Source organism: Fundulus heteroclitus, chromosome 21, assembly GCF_011125445.2.
Source record: "Fundulus heteroclitus isolate FHET01 chromosome 21, MU-UCD_Fhet_4.1, whole genome shotgun sequence".
Taxonomy (NCBI): Eukaryota; Metazoa; Chordata; class Actinopteri; order Cyprinodontiformes; family Fundulidae; genus Fundulus; species Fundulus heteroclitus.
In genome coordinates, this window is record NC_046381.1 from 22267828 (window position 1) to 22291650 (window position 23823).

A 23823-nucleotide genomic window follows, 5' to 3' on the forward strand; every position below is an offset into this window, starting at 1 on the left:
TTTCCTTACAATCCTCTCCACTGTCTGATAACCTTCTGATAACCTCTGAGTTTAATCAATCCAAGCACACTAAAAGAAAATGTCAATCTTTGTCAAAATGTGGTATGACTTTGATGTCAATGCCATAAACTTGCAACAGTGTTTACTTCTGTAATAATAAACAAATGACAGTCGAACCTAAATAATAATGCAGTCGTTTTTATTATTATTGTTCATTCGTTCAATACATTGAAATAATATAAACACTTCCATCAGCTGTTTGTTTAAATATGATTGAGATCTACACTGAATACGTCACAAGATCAAATGAATAGTTCTTCTTCAGATGCTCCATGTGAGTCTAAAGCCCGATGGCAGGGTAGAATACTGGCCTTGGAAAACAATATAAACTTGGTTGGAAGAGGCTCTAAATGGAGCAATGTTGGTTTCCTAAAAAACAAAAAAGAGACACTGATGTGAGGTAGGAGTAAAATTCAAATAATCAGTACTTTGATATAGTTGAGATAATTATATATTTTCAGAAAACATGTCTGCTATCTGCTGTATTTACTTAGAGATTCTATATTCTTTGTTGATAAATTGCATTGCATACCCATAATAGCGATTACATTATTTACCTGTTTGTTGTAGCATCAGACAAGGTAGTTTAGTTTTCTAACATTGAGACAACAAGTTTAAGAAAACTACTCATGGATTTGACATAAAAGTGTAATCTGATGATTTTCAGCTGCATTGGTATGTCCGACTTTCCAGATGTTTGTTTAGTTTATATTATATCTGAAACGCCTCTAATCCTGAAAAATCTTTGGTTTTGATTCCAGTGTGATTTTCTAACTTTAATAATTACAATTATACTGTTTCCTTATCATTTATTCTGTTTCTGTGTTTTGGGTTATCAGGTTCTCAAAGCGCACATAAAAAAGCCAATACTTTTTTCAGGTTTACCAGGTAAACCTGAACTTTTTAGTGGGTTGGAATGAAACAAGACATTGTTTTCATCATAAATAAATAATTAATTTGATAATAAATAAATAATTTCCCTCTGGGATTATTAAAGTATTTCTGATTCTGATCAACAATGTCTTGTGGGGTATGTGCATGTGAATTCGGCAGAATGTGTGCATCTTACGCTTATTGAGTGAGACCTGAGACCTCTGAACATTCTCCTGAAGCCTTGGACAAAAGATCTGAGGCTTGGACATCCGCCTGGAGTCTGGGCTATGTGGCTTGAGCCTGTTACATACTTCTGGAGCCTGGTTTAATTGACCTAAGCCTGCAACATCCCCCTGAAGCCTGGGCGAACCAGTCTGAATCTATTACATCCTTCTGGAGCCTGGGACAACAGCCCAGAGCCTTCTACATCCTCCTGGAGTCTGTGCAAACCAGTCTGAGCCTGTTACATCCTCTAAGAGCATGGGTAAACCTACCTGACCCTGTTACGTGTTTTGGAGCCTAGGCTAACTTGCCTGAGCTTACTACATTCAACTAGAGCCTTATCCTACCTGGCCTGATCCTGTTTCACCTTCCTGGAGCTTTAGCAGATTGTGTGTCTGATACTTATCATACTCGCACTAACTCCAATACAGCTAGGTGTCCAGAGTCACCACAGACTCATTTGGGTTGAGTCTTAAACATGTTGTCAGAGATGACTTAGGCTTGACCCAAAATTTAAACATTTTCTTGCTTTATATAAGCTGACTTTCTTGCTTAATGAAAGGCATTGCCTGGATTCAAAATATGACAAGACTGCTGTAAAATGTAATGTAAAAAAAATGTATCCGCCAATTTTAGAAAAATTACCAAACCCTGGACCTGCAGGCAAAGTATTCAAACTCCTGCTGACTTAAAATCAAAGTGTGCACTCAAATTTGTACATCTTAATGTGCAGAGCTTATGACCCAAGATGGACATGGTCAGAATTTGGGTTGAATCCATGGATACAGATACTGTGATAATTTCTTTCAATCTTTCTGTGACTATTAATCTTTGCCCGATGGTCAATTTACCTACAAGGTGGAGTCCTAAAAGTCCTGATAAGGCCACCCTGATTTGATTCTAACAAATGGTTGTTATAAATTCTCATCCTTGAGTGTGTTGTGCAATGATTTGAGTCATCATTGTGTTGTTGCTACTTCCAAGAACAATAAAATCCACAAATGTGAACCACTCATTATTGGCTTATCAGGAACCTTGAGTCTTGAAGAATATAATTAATTAAATGTAAGACTTTTATGGCCTTAAATTTATTTTTTTAATTTAAGACTGACCAATTGGATGCCCTTCACCCATCCACCCATGCTATCAATGGGTAGACAGCACTGTGCGGTCTCTGCTAAGGGCCCAGGATGCTGCATACAGACCAGGAGACAGGCTGGCTTACAGCAGGGCTAGGAGTAAACTTAGAAAAGACATCCAGAAGGCAAAAATCTATGATTTGATTCAATTGACTTTGTGAAGTGCCTTGAGATATGTGAATTGCCGCTATGTATATTTCATTTAATTGGGTTGAATGTAGAAGCAGCACATCGAGGAACACTTCAACAGTAAAAACTGTTGTGGCCTATGCCTATGTGGTTAGGCATCAGGACCATGACAGATTATAAGTGCAGCAACATGCAGCCCAGCAATGACCCAGCTCTCCCTGACACCTTAAACAGCTTGTTTGCACATCAAAATCAACATCCAGCAAGCTGAAGATCCAGACATGGTATCAGGTTGGATGCTAAAATCAGATGCTGACCAACTTGCAGGGGATTTTCTGTATATCTTGAACCTCTTCCTGCTGCTCTTCACAGTCCCTGCTTGCCTGAAATCCTCCATCACAATGTCTGTGCCCAAAAAAACAACCAACACCTTCCTCTGTGATTATCGTCCTGTTACTCTGACCACTGTCATCATAAAGTCCTTTGAGAGGATACTCTTAAGTACATCAAGGATCCCATCCCTGCTGGACTGGATAGCCTGCAGTTCACCTACAGGGAGAAAAGTTCTACAGAGGATACTCATTAATATTTCACCAATGTTAGCTGGCTATTTGTGGACTTCAGCTCAGCCATCAACATCATGCTTCCAAACATGTTTGCCCTGAAGCTGCACATTTTATAAAAAACTAATAGACTTAAAAATAGCTTCATTCCGAAAGGTGCGAAGGCTTTCAACCCCTACTGAAAAACAAATAAACCACCACCCTTGTTCATAATCTGTTTACATGTTAACAAGCATACTAACGGTTCCACAGGTCCTTGATTCAACTGATCATTATTGTAAATAGTCTCACATATGCTAATGTCTATTAGCTTACTTTTAGCTCCTCAAGGAATGTTTGTTTGGGCAGTTCTTCAATTTAAACATTTCAGTTGTTGTTAATGACTATTTACCCACTTTAGCTTCTCTGGGAATGTTTGTCTGATACATTCATGCAATTGCACAGTAATTTTCATCTCTCTGAAAAGTGACTTATATGTATCTGCCTTTTCTGACTTGAACATTTATAGCTTAGATGCTAAGGACTATTTGCATGCTTTTAGCTTCTCAGGAGGTGTAGTTGGTGCATTAAACTTGAACATTATGTAAAGACTTGATTCTTGATAAACACAATACGATATGTACCAAAGCTCCAAATTGTGATTCTGCAGCTGATTGAAGAAATTAAGTCACTCTCACATCAAGATGGCTAAATCAGATTACTTAGCTGTCACAACTGGGAACCTCAATAATCTGCAGAAATGTTGAAAAGTGATAACATCTTTATCTGTTTATAACTCTTAAGCCTTTTACAAAATTTGTTATATTAGTCTCAGCCCGAGTCTATGATAGAACTGCTGAAATGCTTTAAGCATTTTGTATAATGTGGTTCTTTGTTTAACTCTTTGGGAGCAGCCCCTGTGAGTCCCTCCACAAGTACAAATCAAAGAAAGTTTGGAAGTCAGCTTTTTTATTACTTCTTTAAACAGAGGTGATCCAGCAGTTTTAACTAATTACAGGCCAATATCCCGTCTCTTGTGTGTGATCAGCTAAAAGAGTTTTTATACTCAAATAAACTTCTTTCAAAATTGCAATCCAGCTTCAGGAAAACTCACAGCACCATCACTGTCGCCACAACAATGATTAATGATTTACTTCTTGCTCTTGATCGAAAGCAGTACTGTGCATAACTTTTTATTGATCTATCAAAAGCTTTTGACATTGTGGATGATGCTGTTTTAAAGTATGTGCTTCTTTGTTTTGGACTGTCAGACCGTGTAGATTCCTGGTTCATAAAATATTTGAGTGCCAGGACTCAATGTTTAAATGTGATGGTCTGTGTTCTGATTTTATGAGTTAGCATAAGGGAGGTATTGAACCTCAGGTTTGAATTTTAAGTCCTCTCCTGTTCATTATGTATCTAAATGAATAGGACAAAACATGGAAGATGCTTTAGGTTAAGTTTTTATGCTGATGACACGATTATTTACTGTTTTGGAATATTTCTGCTAAAGCTGTTAATCCTCTGCAGATAGATTTTAATGTAGTCCGGCACACACTTATACAACTAAAACTTGTGCTCAATGTGAACACACTATACTACTGTTATTTGTAGTATATACACCAAGAAGGCGTCTCAAACTACCACCTCTGTCTGCACTCTTGAGGGAAATATAGTGGTGGTTCACATTTACAAATACCTTGCTTGATGACTGCTTCAGAACCAGTAGCCTGTCACATTTTTTAATCTATTTAAGATTTTGAAGATCTTGTAAATGAATGCTTTAGTGTTGCAGAAAGCCAGTGCTGCCTGTGATGTCATTTACCCTGCAGTGGTGGGCACTGCTAACTAAAATAATTGCTTGTAAACTCATATTCCGCTAACTACAGTATTAGCTTCAAAACTGATAAAAATTTAACTGAAAATAAATAACAACATTTGAGGAAGATAACGCTAGCCACTAACCGATGACCACTGGATGTCACTCATTCTTGTGTCAAACGTCTTCAGACAAAAGGTGCTGCATGCACACACATGGTGCAGCACCACATTTTTGAGGGAATAGCTGTCATAATTCAGGAGGAAATAGTGCATGCAGGTTGTGTAGTCACTTTACTGTTGCCAACCTTAAAAACAGTATAAATGAACAAACCCAATGTCACGGATAATAGGTGGACCTAGCAAAACTTCTGGATGCCTGGAACACAGCGTACGGGAAGTCCCTTTCCCACCTGGGATCACTCTTTAACAAACATCAAATAAATCATGGCTTTTTGGGTTATTTATTTTTGTAACATCAGTGATATATATTTAATTTGCACTATTTTTTACTGAAATTCATAAATAAAAACCTGTTTCATCGTTGCTATGTATAAACACGTTTTTCCTATTTTATACATGCTAGTTAAATGTCCCTCGAGGATTGCCATAGGGAAGCCAGTCAGTAATTCACCGTCAGTGTTGTAAAAAAATAGAAGAATATAGGGTCCTGCTGAACCATTCTGAATGAGAATGGTGGTTTATGCCGATTGATAATCATATTGACGTGCATGTAAACGCTTGTCAGGATCATTAATTCTGAATGTGGCAAACTGACCAAAGTGCATGTGTGCCTGACGTAAACATGATACATTTCCATATTGTTGAGTTGCAGAATTATGTTATGAAGCAAAACTGTCAGGACTCCGCATACAACCTTTCCATTCGAAACTTTAAAAGAGCTCAAAATTTTTATTTATTCAGCAACATTTGAACTGTAATTAGAGCCTCTTACAAGTCCAGCTCTGGTTCTCAAAAGACAAATGAACTTGTATAATACTGCTTTGTTAACTTTTTTTTTGTTGTTCAGCAAAGAAGGAAGTTCTTCTGTGTTTTTTTAGGGAAATTTGATAACTGTGCATGTCAGAATGGTTCCTATTCCGAATAAAGCCAGGTGCATGCACACACAATTTGATCAGAATAATTGATTGTGTGCCCATCTAAACAGTAGAGTCTGATTATTTTTTTGTTTTTTAGACCGAATACATTTTAATCCCATTGGGAGATTTTGTGCATGTAAAAATATTGAGAGACAGCTGTTTGTTACGAGCTAGCATTAGCTTCCTCAATTTTCCTTATTTATCATCAATTATCAAAATAGTGAACCTAATATTTTTGATTGAAAATATGAGTTTGTGAAGCTACCTTTTTGGTTAGCTGTACCCACTGCTGGCCTTAACCCATCATTATGAGCCATATTCTCGAGTGGGATGTCCCCCTCTGTCCAAGAGGAGGCTGGGACATTGGTGTAATTAAATTTATAAGGACATGCTTGGTCTGTTACCCTTGTACATTTGTGATTTAATCACACGGAGAACCATTGATTGTTACTGCTTATTGGGTGAGTGGGGAAGAACACTCTGGATGGCTTATCAGTCCAAACAGACCTCCCAACCCATAGACCATGATGCCTGCTTCCACTCTTGTAGTCCTAATCACAAGTATGTTTTTTTGATTAATAAATATGTTTATTTTGTTTGAATTGTTACAGATGTTTGTTTAAAACTCTGTTTTTAGCAGTTCCAGAACTTAATAACTATTTTATTATGTTATTCAAATTTATTGAGTTACATACCACTCCACAGTAAGGCCCAACAGGTAGTGAGGTAGTGTCTGGGCCATCATATAACTTCAAGAAATTGTTTTGACAATCGCCTGGGTCATCAATACTGATGTGGGCAAAGGTGATGGTCACCACATGACCTCTAGGTGCCTTGATGCTCCATTCACACAGAGTGTTGTTTGAGTAGCTTCCTGGGTAGTTGGGGCTTGTGAATGAGCCATGGTCTCCATAAAGGATACCGCCACACCCTGCAAAGAAAAGACATATTTACACGTTAATACTAATGTGAGTTGTTTAATCTCTAACAGTCAGTGTTATTTATTGTTCTAATCCAATCTGTAATCCAATCTATTTATTGGATTTGGTGGATTTTTGATGTATTGGCAAATACAGCGGTTGTCGGTAGCTATTTGGCCTTGATCAGGCTGCCGGCTGCATATGACGTGCCCACTAAGGCGGTGAACGGACAGTTTTGGAAGGTGGAGGAGCGACGCCGAAAAGATGGATGTGCTGGGACGCAGACTGGCTTCGGTGGTTGGACTCAAGGGGAGTTTGGGACAAAATCTGGATGTGAAGCGCGGAAAAGCTCAACAATTTGGAAAATTGGATTTCACTATTTGGAGCCAGCAAAAGACTTAAAACTGACAGGAAAGTAGTGCAGCTTGCCTTCATAACAAATAACATATTTTGCCCATGCCCTCCCTATCTAATCACTCCTGGTTTTGTTATGAGGAACAAGCTCAGAACTCTACCCTGCTACCCTTCCCCGCTGACATCTGTGGATGCTTTCTGAACTGTTAGCCGGCTGATAACATCAAGGACAATGGCCTCTGGAGTGTGTTCAAGGAAATACAAACACTTTCACCCAAACAGACACACATAACTGATGCTCATAAAACTGATGAACTTACACGCGACTAGTCTCAAATGTTTACCTTCTGCTATATGTGTCTCGTCTTATTTGTGCTTTTTGTGCAAGAGGTTTTTGATACCTCAAACTGTATCCTGTTATAGGATAAAGTATGAGTTATGCTTTTTTTTTTCCCTCTCAGCTTCCTTTTTTTTGTGGCCTCTATTTTTCCACAGAGTAACGGCAGCACCCTGTGGGTACCGTGTAAGGCGGTTTTCCTTGCCAGCAAGGCCTCAGTAAATTGTCTCCCCTTTTAAATGTTTGTGATGTTTGTTTGTTTGTTTGTTTATGTTATGGCGGTTGTACTGAAACAGCAATTTCCCTCTAGGATTATTAAAGTATATCTGATTCTGATCTGATTCTGATTTACAGTATTATCTAAGACTAAGAAACTAGAACTTGTTTAAATGAAGAAGAAAATTGTCAGCTAAAAAACCTTCAATGGTTATTTACATATTCCTTAGCCAGAAATTTTGCAAGTCTTTACAGAAATAATCAAACTAACTCTGATACTGCCTTTAGTCAAGGAAAAGCTCAAGTGAAAGTTGGTCACAACAGATTTGAAAATATAATTTACATTATTCAAATATTGCTATAAAGCACCTACAGCTTACATAGTACTGGCGCCATTCAGTTGAACTGCAGTTATAATAGCCGTCATTTTGAGAGATTCTATGTTCACTATCATTTATAAAAAAAAAAAAAACATGGAATCAATAGAGGGTCCATGTTACAATCACTATAGGATGCAGTTTGTAAAGTCACACAGTCAAAAATGAACAGCAATACTATGGGTTATTTAGCCAATCACAAGAGAAAATAAAATGGGGGTTCATTTTTCGGTCTTGTTTTCACCATATCATTTATACATTTGTAAATGTCAATCTATTTAGCTATGCTTTCTGGGTGATGTTTTGGTCACTTTTGAATGCTGCCGGTGCTTTCACTCTCGTGGTAGCATGAGACCGAGTCCACAACTCATACAAGTGGCTTAGGTAGTGCAGCTCATCCAGAATGGACATTAAATGAGACCTATGGCTAGAAGGAGTGCTGTGTCTGTCAGCGTAGTGTCCAGAGCATGGGGGCGCTACCAGGAGATAGGCAAGCACACCAGGAGACGTGAAGGAGGATATAGGAGAGCAACAACCCTGCAGCAGGACCACTACCTCAGTTGATGCTATGGACTGCCCCCCCCGTTTCTCTGACGTGAATCCAATTGAGCACATCTGGGACATTATGTTTCGCTCTTTTCCACCAATGCCATTTTGCACCACAGACTTTTCAGGAGTTGGCGGATGCATTAGTCCAGATCTGGGAGGAGATCCCTCAGAAAATCATTGGCCACCTCATCAGGAGCATGCCCAGGCGTTGTAGGGATGTCATAAAGGCATGTGGAGGCAACACAAACTACTGAGCCTCCTTTAACGTGTTTTAAGGACATTACATCAATATTGGATCTGCCGGTAGTTTGTTTTTCCACTTTAATTTTGAGAGTGTTTGCATTGATAATTTTTGTGTGATTTTGTTGTAAGCACATTCTATGTAAAGAACAAAATATTTGATAAGAATATTTCAGTCATTCAGATCTAGGATGCGTTATTTTAGTGTTCCCTGTTTTTGAGCTGTATATTTTAACCTGGATAAACAGATTGATAATGTGTAGCACTCTCCGTTCTGCACATTATTAATCTAGGTCTGCTCCCATCAAAACCATTTGGGGAAAAGATGGACATCACAGTCATCATAGTATGTCCCGCCTTAAACCATAACACGGTTGATGCAGGACAGGGAAAGATTGATTGTCGTGTGTTTGTGAATGTGCAAGTACCTCGACAATTCAGCTTGAATTCAATATTTAGTGTGCTAACTAAATATTTAGCCAGTAGGCAAATTCACTTGCCTATAAGCGGCGATAGACTACCAAAAGCAAAAGCTGGTGCTTGTTATCCTCAATATAAACTGCTGCTGCTGGCAAGACTGTATCCCTTCAGTCGTCTCTTATGTAACTTCTTTTATGATTGATCCTTTTCCTCTCGATGTGTCCAAAATACAAGCTGAAAACGGCAATATAGACATTTACTCATGTATCTACACCAACATCTACCACTGAACCACACAACCAGTCATAAGAAATGAAAACAACCATCACCTGCCTCAACGACTACCGTCCTGTTGCTCTGATCTATACTATCCTGAAGTCCATCGGGAGAATCCTCCTGAAATACATTATAGACGCTATCCTTGCTGGCCTGGACAGTTGCAGTTCGCCTATAGGGAGAATCACTCTACAGAGGATGCTGTTTCGTCACATGGCTCTGACTCATCTCAGGCATCCCAACACCTATGTTAGGATGTTATTATCTCCACCCCTGTGCTTCTGGATCAGTGACTTCCTTACCAACAGACCCCAGGTGGTGAGGATAGGGGAACACACATGTGCCCCACTGCTCTGCTATCCACCCAACAAACATGGTTGTGAAGTTTGCAGATGACACTACTGTGGTGGGTCTCATTTCCAACAATAATGAAACCCACTACAAAGAGAAGGTCCGCAATCTTACACAATGGTGCTCAAGAAACAACCTCATCCTGAACACCGGCCAACAAGGAGGTCATAGTGGACTGCAGGAGGTCCAGGAAGACTGAACATGTTCCTCTCTGTATGTAGGGGATAAAGTTAGCATAAAGTTTCTGATAGGAAGAATTTGACCTAGGTGGGGATGACAGTGCAGGGGACTGTGGGATGCTGTCTACATGATCTGGGCAAAGTTTATGCTGCGCGAGTCCAGAGAAGGGCCAGACACATTGCCACTGATCCCACCGGCAATGCACTGTTTGACCCACTTTCATCGGGTAAACGCTTCAGCAACATTAAATCAAAAACTATTAGACTCAAAAACAGCTTCTTTCCAAAAGCTTTAAGTGCTATCACCCCCCAGCTGAGAAGTTTGCGGCCTGTTACATATTACAATCACACTACTGGTACTGCCTGGTTTCACAATCTAATTTCTCAGGGAATATCTGATTGCACCGTTCTGTAAATGAAGGCTTAAAATTACTGCTCAGATTTTACTGTGGACATGAGTGTATAATTGAAGGAGCATTTATTGATTAATTCATGCAATAACACAGTAATCCAAATTGTTCCCAAAGGGACAAATATCTGTCTTTTTGGACTCGGATACATGCTTTAAGATTCTGATGAAGTGTGTTTGGTCAGTGCAATCAACAGATTTCATCTATATTTTTGTTGCTGAACCAAAGTGTAGACCAGGGTCGAGACACAGCATGACGGAGTTATGATTATTTAGTCATAGATGGAGCACTTACAAAAACATACCAGAATGTAACAAGGAAACAGCGGTGACCACAGAACAGAGGGAAGAATGAAGGAGGACCTGATGACTAGGGAAGGAAAACAAGAGGCTTTAAATAGAGGGAAGAATAAAGGGGAAATCAAGGTAAAGATGATGAGGAAGACAAGCAGGTGAAATCTGTGGGAGAGAGTGCAATGAAATGTCAGAGGCCTAAAATACATACCTAAAAATACATAAACCACAATGAATAAACAGACTGACAACAACTGAACACGGAGTGATAGACATGAAAATAAAGATCAAGCAGAAACAGAACTCAACTAAATCCATATTGAGCAGAAAATCTAACCACTGACAGAATCAAGAATTTACAGATATACTATACTAAGGAAGTGCAAAATACAACTAGAACAACAGAATCCCCAGGGACCTCAAAACTAAGGAATCATACCCCTGGGGCGGACCAGACATTCAATTTGGAGCTAGATCTTTAGCCTTCTAACTAAATATTTAGCTCACAAGCTAAATATTTAGTTTGGAACTGTGACATTTATATAAAAGACATGATGAAAATATGACACCACAGTTTTGTTTCTTTTATGACATGCTAAATAACCAAAAATATTGATGTTTATATTTGACTGTGTAATTTTACAAACAGCACCCCATAATGACAGACACCATGTCTGTCACGTTTATCTGGTCAAAAATAGGTCTATGATTGAAGCATTCATAATATTTCAGTGACACAAAGTTAGTTTTTCTAAATTCAGTTCTGACCATGTGCAGAAGATGTCCATGTGGCATCGAAGCCATCTCGGGCGGCGGAGTAGTCACTCTTGAAGCGTAAGTACAACTGGTTTGATTGTGGGAAGATGGGGCTGGGTAGCGTTTGTCCACAGAACCTACCAATCAGTTGGGAGTCCGCTGTACTTCCATTACGAATCTGAGTAACAAGACAGAGTATTGACATTTAGAAAAAAAAACGATCAGACATAAAAATACACAAACACATTGGTCAGATTTTACACACGAATGAGGAAATTCTAGCCAAATACACGTGTGTACTCATCTGACCCCTTTACTGACAGCTTCATAAACATGCTCCCACTAACTCTTCTTCTCTTACTTGTGTTTCTAATTCATATTCAGAAGCTGTATTTTCTTTACATACGTTTGCATATTTAAGTGGAGGTGGGTTGATGGAGATGTACACTCTTGGTTTTGCTCCCATTTTTTATGAGATGAACTCAAAGATCTAAAACTTTTTCCACATACACAATATCACCATTTCCCTCAAATATTGTTCACAAGCCAGTCTAAATCTATGATAGTCGGCACTTCTTTGCTGAGATAATCCATCCCACCTCACAGGTGTGCCATATGAATATACTGATTAGACACCATGATTAGTGCACATGTGTGCCTTAGACTGCCCACAATATAAGACCACTCTGAAAGGGGCAGTTTTATCACACAGCACAATGCCACAGATGTTGCAAGATTTGAGGGAGCGTGCATTTGGCATGCTGACAGCAGGAATGTCTACCAGAGCTGTTGCTCGTGTATTGAATGTTCATTTCTCTACCATAAGCCGTCTCCAAAGGCGTTTCAGAGAATTTGGCAGTACATCCAACCAGCCTCACAACCGCAGACCATGCTTAACCACACCAACCCAGGACCTCCACATCCAGCATGTTCACCTACAAGATCGTCTGAGACCAGCCACTTGGACAGCTGCTGAATCGATCGGTTTACATAACCAAAGAATTTCCGCACAAACTATCAGAAACCATCTCAGGGAAGCTCATCTGCATGCTATTCGTCCAGTTCATCTTCGTAACTGACTTGAGTGGGCAAATGCTCACATTCACTGGTGTCTGGCACATTGGAGAGGTGTTCTCTTTACGGATGAATCTCGGTTTACACTGTTCAAGGCATATGGCAGACAGTGTGTGCGATGCCGTGTGGGTGAGCAGTTTTCTGTATCAATGTTGTGGATCGAGTGGCCCATGGTGGCGGTGGGGTTACGGTTTGGGCAGGCGTCTGTTATGGACGAAGAACACACGTGCATTTTATTGATGGAATTTTGAATGCACAGAGATACCGTGACGAGATCCTGAGGCACATTGTTGTGCCATACATCCAAGAACATCACCTCATGTTGCAGCATGATAATGCATGGCCCCATGTTGCAAGGATCTATACACAATTCTTGGAAGCTGAAAACGTCCCAGTTCTTGCATGGCCATCATACTCACCGGACATGTCACCCATTGAGCATGTTTGGAATGCTCTGGATCGTCGTATACGACAGCGTGTACCAGTTCCTGCAATATCCAGCAACTTGGCACAGCCATAGAAGAGGAGTGGACATTCCACAGGTCACAGTTGACAATGTCATCAACTCTATGCGAAGGCGATGAGTTGGATGTGAGGGAAATGGTGGTGACACCAGATACTGACTGGTTTTCTGAGTCCCCAGATCCCCCCAATAAAACAAAACTGCACCTTTCAGAGTGGCCTCCTATTGTGGGCAGTCTAAGGCACACCTGTGCACTAATCATGGTGTCTAATCAGCATCTTGATTTGGCACACCTGTGAGGTTGGATGGATCGTCTCAGCAAAGGAAAAGTGCTCACTATCACAGATTTAGACTGGTTTGTGAACAATATTTGAGGGAAATGGTGATATTGTGTAGGTGGAAACATTTTTAGATCTTTGAGTTCATCTCGTAAAAAATGGGAGCAAAACCAAAAGTGTTGCTTTTATATATTTGTCGAGTGTAAATGGTAAATGGCCTGTACTTGTATATTACTTTATCAAGTCCAGGGAAACCCAAAGTGCTTAACACTTCATTCAGTCATTCATCACCAATTCACTCACACCATCACATGCTGATGGTGGCTACATTGTACTGTAGTCACAACTGGTCTGGGGCAGACTGACAGAAGCAAGGCTGATAGAAATGATGTTGCCATGCTTCAGTGCCACCTGGCCTTCTGACTACCACCTGCAGGCAATATGGGTGAAGTGTCTTGCCTAAGGACACAAAGACTGTAACAGTTGGAACAGGGATTTGAATCAACAACCCACCAGTTACGGTATGAACTCCCTGGCCCCCTTTGCCAAGCTACGTTATCACCTTAATAATTAACTATAATAAATTATCTGTTCATTATCTCATGTGCTCTCAGATTTACATTGATTATGTTATGGACCATCCTTTGCTAAAACACGTGTTTCATGATGAAAAACCCACATCTAACTTTGGTGGATAAACAATACTCTAAACCTTTAGGAAGTTATTCCTTCTAATCGTAGCTCTTATGATCATCCTGTCCCGTGCAGGAATTTAAATTCTGTTAAAAAAAGAAAAGGAGACTTGTACCAATCAGAGCCCAAGACACAAGAGAGGAAGGAAAATAGAGTCTATTAACATTGTTGCATCTATATTTAAAAATATTGCAAAATAAATAAAACTTGAAGATAAGATTGCATGTCCAAAATGATTAATGGACTTTTGGAAAATGTTTACCTCCACATAGTCAAATTCACAGTTGCTGTGACTCTCCACATCAAAGTAGTTAAAGAAGAAGGAGATGGAGCTGTTTTGTGGCGCCTTTAGGATTATGATACAATCCATGTTGTGGGGATAGATGTCAGGCCATCCCGGACTCCTCAGGTAGCCATATTCCTGTTCATACACTCGACTACAGTCTAAACACCAACAAAAGCAGTTTAGAGCACAAACCATAAACCTAGTTATATCACAATTTAACTTTATGAGCTATAACAATGTTTTAAGAGAACAAGAAATTCATAACAAACACACTACATGAACTGAAGTAAATCAATTTGGAACACAAATTTTGTAAAGGCGGCACGATAAAGCTTAGGCTCATTATCATAAATAAATTGATTGAACACTCAAGCAGCCATTAAAGGCCTAGTGGCTACTCCATTTGGATTAAATTTACACACGTGTATAAAACACAGTTCAAGGACATTTTGGTTCTGATACCCACTGGCAATCTGATAGCTGAAACTGAGGCCATTTCCGGGCAAGAAGGAATCAGATCGGAAGTGGATAAGGACTGTCCTGCTGTTGCTATAAAAGTCTGGTGGATGGCCATCTGAAGAGCAGAACTTATGTGACTGCCCATAGTCTCCCTGGAAACATACAGAACTTGGTTTAGTTGGACAGTACAACTGGTCTAAAGAGCATGTTTAGTTCATGCTGCTGGACTAAAACAAAAACAACATAACTTTAACAGGAGTTGAATAAATCTGATAAATATGTTTTGTACGAAGAAATGTGGAAAACGTTTAGTTTGATTTATGAAAAAAACATTGAAAAGATTTTCTAGTAGTAAATGTATTTTAGGAAGAACCTCTACAGTTGGCCAAAACCATAGCATGTAAAATATACCTTATCTCTGATAAGGTATATTTTACATGCTAATTTCTGGGGTTCGTATGCCATCTCAAAAAGCTTGGATGGGTATGGAATTGGCTTTAATAATTTTCCAGGTCTAGGTCTGTATGTAAAACAAACTCAATGTGGAAAGATCTTTGAATTTCCTGACCTATTCTCATTTTTCTATTTTCTTCCAAAGTTTCATAATATTTAATGATGTGGTGGTTTTCACAGTAATTCTCATTAATGTGACATGGTTATCCAAGATTTGGCAAAACACACATTGATTTTAACATTTTACCAAGCGGTATTTCAGATTTTGACTTTGACTGAATTTGACATTTAAACTAATAAAAACAGGGGTACCAGTTTGGGTTCTAGAAACTGACCAGCATTTCTTATCAGGAACATCTAGTTTCTGATTAAAATCTCCAAATGGATGAATAATTTTGGGTTTAACCCTTTTTATATTAATAGCTGCATCCATTCCTGTCTGCCTGTTTTAGAACCTGGAAAAAGAAGTTTAGGCCTTTTTGGCACAATCACATTTGTAATCTAGGCATTTTGAAAATATTTCACAAATATAGTTTTGGTAATTTTGTAATTCATGTGTAAAAACAAGAATTTTCTAACTATTCTATACTGTATTATTATTACTGCATAAGTACTAAACTATTGATATATTCTTGTATGGAGACATGTTTTTTTTCTGTATACACAAAAGCAATTTTTGGTTTCTGTAGTTTAGCTCATGTTGTTCTATTTTAAACTAACCAAAGGCCAATCCTTCATCTCCAGGTAGTTGGTAGAGCAGCTTTGGCTTGGGCTCAGGACAAATGTCTGGACTGATACTTTAATGGTTTCTTGTGGGGGAGCGTCAAGGATCCAGCGACAGGAGGTGTATGGAGGATAGGTGCTGGGGAAGGACGGTGAAGTCAGGGTCTGGTTTGCAGCTGTAGCATTCAGAGTCCCACCACAAAGTACTGAGGGGAAGCAGACAGAGGCGAACAATCAGTACACAATAACAGGAAAACAAATGCTTAGATTTTAATTCAATTCAATTCAACTTTATTCATATAGCGCCAATTCATGAAACATGTAATCTCAAGGCACTTTACAAAGTCAAATTCAATCATATTATACAGATTGGGTCAGATTATACAGATTGGTCAAAAATTTCCTATATAAGGGAACCCAGTTGATTGCATCAAAGTCCCGACAAGCAGCATTCACTCATGAAGAAGCATAGAGCCACAGGGAGAGTCGTCTGCATTGTCCATGGCTTTGCAGCAATCCCTCATACTGAGCAAGCATGAAGCGACAGTGGAAAGAAAAACTCCCCATTAACAGGAAGGCAAAACCTCCAGCAGAACGGGGCTCAGTTTGAACGGTCATTTGCCTCGACCGACTGGGGATTACAGAAGACAGAGCAGAGACACAACAAGAGAGACAAACAAGCACATAAGCACACATTGATCCAGTAATCTGGATCACTGTTTAGGTTATGATTTGGAATACACTTTCATTATAATACAGTTAAAACTGAATTACAACAGTCATTTAAGGAACTATTGATTAAATTTGAACAGATTGATTAGGGTCCTTGTGTTTAGAGTCAGTGGAAATGCTCTGTCTAAACTTTAGACAGAGCATTTCCACTGACACATCTGAATATATCTCCCTATGATGATAAAAGTTAGTCTTTAAATGTAGAAAGTAACACTAGCTTTGTTTCATCAAACACGTTACCACACAATACATTAAGATAGAACAGGACCAAATTACACACTGCTATCCTCAGCTGACCAATATATAGGGTGGCTCTTTGCTAACACTAGACCCTTTAACATGATATGGAACTTTTGTTCTGACTGAAAGATGTATGCATACACAAAGTTTTAAAAAACACTTCTTCTTTGGGAGAATCAACAGCACACAAGAACACTGAAAAGAACACCAAGGCAGAAACTGGTAGGTCCTATGGCTCACATGGATCAGCTCTCATACCCAGGTTTCACTGAGATAGCTGACTTTTCTTCCCTTTCCTTCTGTTTTATGTACTCTTTGTTTCACATTCTCCTTGATTCATATTATTTTTACCACACATTTTATTTTTCATTTACTTCATCTTAAAACTCTGCCTAGATTGTTTCCTACTCCTGACAGATTCAGGTTTCATTTTTCTCATTTAACCAACATGTTTCTTCTGAATGGATGTGATGTTAATACTCTGCAGTGGCCAATATAGAATTATGACTAGAATCTGACAGACAAACAGTCAAAGAAAGGAGCCAAACATAAGGTTGTGGGCAAGGAGCTCATTACCAAAGATAAATAATCAACTATCAGAAGAAGGGGGTTGTTAGGTGTGATGCCCATAAAAGGTCTTCCATAGATTACTGATAAGGAATTAAAGTAGCTTTTACAGATGTTTGCTGTAAAATCAACCTAAATCATTCACATCAGGTGTCTGTGAAAGGCGTTCTATATATGTGGTTCCGATTGTCACCACTAGGTGTCATTATCACTTTTTGTTCCTTCAACATGTCATTGTTTTAAATAAATGTAAATAAAAAGATACATTATTTATCCTTCAAACTCACACTCCTACCTTGTTCTATTAACCTTTAGTGATGACTGTCCCATTTCCTGTAAGAAACAATCTTTGGTTTGAAAGAAAGTATTTATTTTAAATTTATTCTGCCAGAGATAGTAATAATTTTTAGGCTCAATGTATGTGTAATGCCAGTTCAGACGTGACAAACTGCATTTCCCATGAGGCAATGTGGTCAAAATGGCCACCAACTCCCGTCATGCAACACTTTCAAACGGCCGCCCATGGAGATAAGGTTGCTATGGTGATAACTATAAAATACAGCCGTGCACGGCAATCTGTCTTCTTTTGGCACGCTGCCATCTCGAGAAGACACGCAGCTGCTTTACTCCATTGGGATTACCCCCACGCCACGTGCTTGATAATTTCGCTGGACCGAAGGTTGTTGAAGCAAACTCCTCCCTGCATTTAATTATAGCAGGAGGTCGACTTAAAAATAAGTACTTTTGAATTCCCTCTGATCAAAGACTGAGAGCTGTTATCTCCAGGTGATCGAAAGAGGACCACGCTTTTGTTTGGCCGGACAAAGTGCCTGAAAGTCCCCAGGGAGAGACTTTGGGGAACCCCCCTCCCTTTTTCCTTGCTGCCTGACGGGCCTGCGCTCGCCGAAGCGCATCCCGGACAACCACGGATTTGGAGCGCTCCGGGACAGCCCTGAAACACCACAAGTAACCGGGTTTTCCCCTTTTATTTCTTTTTCAACCACAAGGTGACCATAGCGTGCCTGGGCAGGAGTAGGAATTTAGGTTAATGCTTGTTACTCCAAGACGGAGTTGTTTTTAACTGTTGCATATTTTCCTGTTGAATGTGCATGCATTTTGAAGGTGATTTTGGCTGTGCTGATTTTGTGGTTCACAAGTGACTCCGCCGCGGGTCGATTTTCCATCTTCTTTTTCTCTCTCTCCTGTTTCTATCTTTCCCCCTCTTATCAGCGGCGAAATCTCTTTGTTAAAACTTAGTTTGCAGTCTTTCTTTAAATTCCCAGTCAGCCGCTCCCTCTCTGGCCGAGGCACCGCCTCACTTTAGTGTATGCGCTGACTGCTTCATTAGGACCTCCCCTCACGCATCACGCAAGGTTGTAGGCCCTACGTCATCATAGTCGCCATCTTGGGAGGGTGTCACGTAGCTGAACTAAACAGCGGTTCTCTGCCTCTCAATGCTGCGACGTCAAATGCCGACGTCTTGAAATGTGATGTTTAAACAACTGTGAGTTGAATTAAGATTTGCTACCTCTCATTTTAATCCTTTTTTTTACTTTTATTTCCACATATATTTTGCATGTTTAGTTCAGTAGTGAGTAGTGTTCCAAGGTTGTTGAATCAGAGAATTACTGTAACAGGGAATTGCCTTTGGTTCAATAAAACAACAGCTGTGGAATAGTAATTGTTTGTGTTCATTCCAATTCACAGTTGGATGGTTATTCAGAATTCAGAGCTACCCCCCTTTGGGAGTTAACATTCGATATTAATACAGAGACATTTTCATTGGATTGGTGATAAAAGGGGTAACGGTTTAAACTCTAATTGCAGTTATAAGTTTAGTTAATCCGTTGCTGGAGAAATCTGATCGGTCAGCATCTGATCAGATCATTTGTTCCAGCACAACTGGGTTCATAACAGCTAATTAATAAATGCATTAGTAGTATAAATTATTACAAGCTTATGGCTCTAGCATCACCACCATTTTGAATCATATTTGCTATAGCTAATATTTGAGTTGAATGACTTGTTATTAAAATTATAATACCAAATTATAATTAATAATAATAATCATATTCAATCAGCTTCTGGCATAACATTTGTTATAGCTGTAGCATAGGCTGTACACTCATCGGCCACTTAATTAAGTACAGCTGTTCAACTGCAATGTAGCCAATTGCATGGAAGAAACTTCAATACAGTGAGACATCTAGACATGGTGAAGTGGACTCGCTGAAGTTCGAAGCAAGCTTCAGCTACAGCAGTAGGACACCACATCAGGTTCCATTGCAGTCAGCATAGAACAGGAAATTGAGGCTACAGTTCACAACGTTCTCCAAAATAACAGATCATAACTAGGCATAAGAAACATGAAGGCTCAATCCATACTGCCTTGGTGTCAGGATTTGTTTGCTGTGCTCTGTGTCTTCCTGCTTCACAGGTGATTGCATCTGACGGGTGGGCGTGGTCCACACCTGCAGCGCATCAGACACTTTCCTGGCTAGCATTTAAGGAGGACACTGTGAGCAGGAATACACCAGAGTTTTAACCCGATGTGGTATGCCTAGGCCAGAACTTGTGACCTGAAACCCCGATCTTGTGAGTTTTTGAAACCTCGCCTTGGATCTAATTTTGTCTCCTGTTTTTCTTTAGTGTTCTTGTTGGATTACTTACAGTCTGCCGCCCATGACTCGATGACCAGCTCTGAATCCAGTCTGCTCAGATTCTGCTCTGGCATTCCCCTCTTACTCACTTGGCGGTACCAAGTTGGGGGAGAGTTCCCGTTCCCCTGGATTCTTTTGGTCTCCTGGACTGCTCTGGTTCTTCCTGCCGCTCCTCCTGTCTGCCATACACAGTGACGTTGCTTGAGTTCTCCGTCAGTGTCTCCACTGCCAAACCATCGGTCACTCAGTCACCTTGTTCCACCTCGGAGCCACGGTAACGATACTCCTGACTACTCACCCTCCCTGGATAGGTTCTCTCGGCCAAGCGGTAAGCAGCGCTGCCTCTGGTATTTTTCCCTGGTTCGATCAATCTCTAATTACTCTCTCTCCTTGCTTGCAGAGTTCCCAGCTTCGATGTTCTGACCTCTCATGTTGTACAGTCTGCTACTTGCTGAGCCTTTAAAATAAACATCCTTAAACCGTTCCTGTGTTCCCGTTAGCGTCTGCATGTGGGCTAAAAGCTTGAAAACCATGACACTTGGAGCCACGATTCAGGCTGGTGGTAAATAGTTTATAGAGCAACTGAGCATTGTATGAATGCCATTACCTATGTATATATTGTTGCTGACAAAAATTAATTGGCCCAAGGCTTGAACCAAAGGGTTAAGTTTGCTTTTACATTTTTTCTGCTTTTTAAGACAAGACAGAAGTTGGCATCTTTGGACCAGAGTCTTAAAAAACATAAACTATCAATTACTTAATCTGGATAGCATTAAATTGGCCTCTGGTTATAAAGTAAAAAAACAAAACCCTGGTGTTATTTTTGACCAGAGCATGTCATTTAAATCCAATATTTAAATGGGTTGATGCAGCCCAGCAATGACCTGGCTCTCCCTGACACCTTAAACAGCTTCTTTGCACGCTTCAAGTCTCCTAGCAGCAGGGAGCATGAACATCTTCCACAGCCAGAGGTGCAGGATCAGCCTCTCATCCTGCAGCTGGACAAAGTGACCTCCTCCTTAAAGAAGGTCAACATCAACAAGGCGAGAGGTCCAGACATGGTGTCAGGCCAGACACTTGCGCTAACCAACTAGCAGGGGTCTATCTGGACATCTTTAACCTCTCCCTGTAGCTCTCCATGGTCCCTGCCAGCTTAAAATCATTCATCATTGTGCCTGTCCCCCAAAAAACAACCATCGCCCCCATCATCATGAAGTGCTGTCCTGGGCAGCCTGCAGTTTGGCTACAAGGAGAATCACTCCACGTGTGATGCTGTCTTGATGGCACTTCACTCAGCTCTGACTCATCTGCAGCATCCTAACACCTATTTTAAGATGCTATTCATGGACTTTGCCTCAGCTTTTAACACCATGCTTTAAGACATGCTGGCTCTAAAGTTATACAACCTGGGACTATCCACACCTCGCTGCTCTTGGATCAGTGACTTCCTCACTAACAGGTGTTGAGGATAGGGAAACGCACATCCGCTCAACTGATCCTCAACACATGAACACCACAAGGTTGTGTCCTCAGCCCTGCTCTCTTCACCCTCTTCACCCATGACTGCTCTGCTATCCACTCCATAAACATGGTGAAGTTTGCAGGTGACATCACTGTTGTGGGTCTCATATCCAAAAACGATGAGACCCACCACAGAGAGGAGGTCCACAATATCACACAGTGGAATAATGTCATCCTGAACATCAGCAAAACCAAGGAGATCATAGTAAGTTTAGGAAGACAAAACACGCTCCACTCTGTATACAGGGGGAGGTGGTGGAGCGTGTAGACAGCATTAAGTCCCAGGGCATCCACATCTCATCCGACCTCTCCTTGTCCGTAAACACCTCCCACCTGGTGAAGAAGGCCCAACAATGTCTCTTCTTCCTCAGAAAACTGAAATGGACTGGACTTTCCACTAAGGTGCTAAAAAACTTTTACATACATTGTTACAATAGACAGTGTTCTATGTATCAGCATAACTGTATGGTATGGGAGCTGCACAGTGAAGGAGAGGAATGACTTAGCACGGGTGGTGAGGACAGCACAGGGGATTATGGGATGCCGTCTACAATAACTGCACTCTGTTTATGCTGCACAAGTCCAGAAAAGGGCCAGACTCATTGCCACTGATCCCACCCAACCGGGCAATGCACTGTTTGCCCCTCGTCCATCAAGAACATCAAAACCAAAACTAATAGGCTCAAAAACAGTTTTTTCCCAAAAGCAGTGAGGGCTATCAGCCCCTGCTGAGAAGTCACACATAACAACGTCACTACTGTGAACGCATATTTTACACACTCAACTTATCAGGAATGTTTCATTGCACAATTTTGTATATCAAGGTTTAAGAATATTGCACAGAATTTACAGCAGGCATGAATCTATCATCAAAGAAGCTTTGAGTGATTCATTTATGCAACACGGTAAATCGCATAACTTCAAAATGACTGACATTTTTGGAATGAGTCTCTGCAGACCCAAAGGACTGGGCTTCTCAGGAAGTGTGGTCGGCCAGTATAGCCAACTGACTGACTTAATCTCTATACTAGAAAAGTATATGTCTGTTGTTTCTACCTGTATAAATTGTGTATGCATCCTAAGCCGGCCTTTTTGTAAAAGCTTACAGTCAGAGCGGCTTAGGTTACCCTGAACTATCTTATTGGTTATGCTGCTATAGACCTAGGTTGGTGGAGGACATCAAAATCTATTTCTCTCACTCTTATCCTACTGTTCTCAATTCAATTCAATTGAATTCAATTTTATTTATATAGCGACAATTCATGAAACATGTCATCTCAAGGCACTTTACAAAGTCAAATTCAATCATATTATACAGATTGGGTCAGATTATACAGATTGGTCAAAAATTTCCTATATAAGGGAACCAGTTGATTGCATCAAAGTCCCGACAAGCAGCATTCACTCCTGGAGAAGGATAGAGTCACAGGGAGAGTCGTCTGCATTGTACATGGCTTTGCAGCAATCCCTCATACTGAGCAAGCATGAAGCAACAGTGGGAAGAAAAACTCCACATTAACGGGAAGGAAAACCTCCAGCAGAACCGGGCTAAGTTTGAACGGTCATCTGCCTCGACCGACTGGGGGTTACAGAAGACAGAGCAGAGACACAACAAGAGAGACAAAAAAGCACAGAAGCACACATTGATCCAGTAATCTGTTCTACATTAGATGGTAATAGCGGGTGAGCTGTCTTCCCTGGATGATGTCACAGCTAACAGAATGCCAGACCAGGTGTTCCTACTATGAAGAAAAGAGAGAGAGAGAGCAAAAGTTAAAAGCTGAAATGACAACAGTCATTTCAATGTAATGCAATGCAAAACTGGAGAACAGTAGAAATCAGTAGAGTGAGAAAAAGACTAGGCTTAAAACTTTCCCTTTTGACAAAGCTTATGGTTAGAGTGGTTTAGGTTACCCTGAGCTATCTCTATAGTTATGCTGCTTTAGGCTTAGGCTGCTGGAGAACATCAGGGTCTATTTCTCGCACTCTGCTGAGTTCTCCTACTGTTCTCCAATTTGCATTGCTTGTTGTCGACTGTCCCTGCAGCAGACGACTGCCCCTGTGGCTCTATGTTTCTTCAGGAGGAGTGAATGCTGCTTGTCTACTCCTCCAC

At 40.3% G+C, this 23823-nt stretch overlaps 1 protein-coding gene and 1 long non-coding RNA gene across 2 annotated transcripts in view; one reads left to right on the forward strand and one right to left on the reverse strand.

The window, feature by feature from the left end:
• Positions 1-200: 200 nt before the first annotated feature.
• The window catches only part of cubn (cubilin (intrinsic factor-cobalamin receptor)), a 350345-nt gene continuing 326722 nt past the window's right edge, over positions 201-23823 (reverse strand). The window contains exons 62-67 of the mRNA XM_036125467.1: positions 15988-16196; positions 14822-14966; positions 14332-14513; positions 11574-11739; positions 6579-6814; positions 201-429 (exon numbers count right to left, since the gene is read on the reverse strand). Of these exons, the coding sequence (XP_035981360.1) occupies positions 322-429; positions 6579-6814; positions 11574-11739; positions 14332-14513; positions 14822-14966; positions 15988-16196 (1046 nt within the window). The 3' untranslated portion in view covers positions 201-321. The remainder of the gene's footprint in view (positions 430-6578; positions 6815-11573; positions 11740-14331; positions 14514-14821; positions 14967-15987; positions 16197-23823) is intronic.
• Positions 19945-20659, forward strand: LOC110367037. Its single transcript, XR_002427173.2, has 3 exons — positions 19945-20083; positions 20179-20517; positions 20590-20659. It is a non-coding gene; the product is annotated as an uncharacterized LOC110367037 (long non-coding RNA).